Consider the following 1,039-nt stretch of genomic DNA (forward strand, 5'->3'; position numbering starts at 1 on the left):
GATCACTTCATATTGCTGAGACTTAACCCCGTGCACCACCAGGGAGGGCCCAGAAGTGTGATCTGTATCATGAACAGATCACACCACCTGCAGTTGGAGGGTGGTGCCCGGGTGCACAAATTTGAAGCCTGCAGGGTTTCCCCAGCCCATAGACCTGTTCTGTGGGCTTGCACAACCTTTTTCAAAATGAATCATTTGCAGTGCAAATTATAATAAATTATTATATAATTATAATAAAAAATCAATCTTTTCCAAATATTTTGATCAGGAAATTTTCCATGCAAATACATATTATAAGGTTTTGAAAGATTGGACAGCATGGCAATCTAATCTATTTCATGACTCCAGCTTAGCCTAACCATGCTTCCCACAGGTGAGCCAAGGACCCTCACTCTACTCCACCCCACAGTTGTCATTAGCATATGGTACAGCATGTAATGTGTGAGTCATATGTATTAGTAATAATAAAACACCTGGGAGAGTTGTCCCTGAATTTTGTTTTTCGGTCCCCCCCAACCCCCCAATGACAATATCTGTTTTGTCCTGCCCCTTAGTCTGTGATTGCAGTGGAAAGTCCAAGCAATGCATCTTTGATTGGGAACTTCACAGTCAGACAGGAAATGGATTCCGCTGCCTCAACTGCATCGACAACACCGAGGGTGTCCGCTGTGAGAGGTGCAAGGAGGGTTTCTACCGGCAGGGAGCGACAGACCGCTGCTTACCCTGCAACTGTAACGCCAAAGGTATTGGGGTTGGGAGGAAATGGAAAGGGAGAGGATGGGGAAGGAGGGAGAAGCAAGCAGGACGAGAGGTGCTGTTCGACTTCTAGAAGGATGGGGAATCTACTACATGTGGGTCCATTGTAACAATTTCAGTCTGAAAGCGAACATGTTCTCCTCAAGCCTGGGTAATGGGAGCCAGCTGGGGTCAGGGGCAGGCTGGTTAGCGTCCATACCAGGAGGCCTCGCACGGCTACTCTTTCCAAACCATGACAGTCTTCACATCCATAGCAACTCTCCCGCCAACCTCTCAAAAATTC

General features: G+C 47.1%; 1 protein-coding gene across 1 annotated transcript in view; it reads left to right on the top strand.

Annotated features, from left to right (window-relative positions):
* LAMC2 (laminin, gamma 2) overlaps positions 1–1,039 on the top strand; it is a 57,032-nt gene that overhangs the window by 18,691 nt on the left and 37,302 nt on the right. Inside the window, exon 2 of the mRNA XM_004688552.2 lies at positions 555–743. Within this exon, the coding sequence (XP_004688609.1) occupies positions 555–743 (189 nt within the window). The remainder of the gene's footprint in view (positions 1–554; positions 744–1,039) is intronic.

This window comes from Condylura cristata, unplaced genomic scaffold (genome assembly GCF_000260355.1).
Source record: "Condylura cristata isolate star-nosed mole 26May11 unplaced genomic scaffold, ConCri1.0 scaffold00024, whole genome shotgun sequence".
In the NCBI taxonomy this organism is placed as follows: Eukaryota; Metazoa; Chordata; class Mammalia; order Eulipotyphla; family Talpidae; genus Condylura; species Condylura cristata.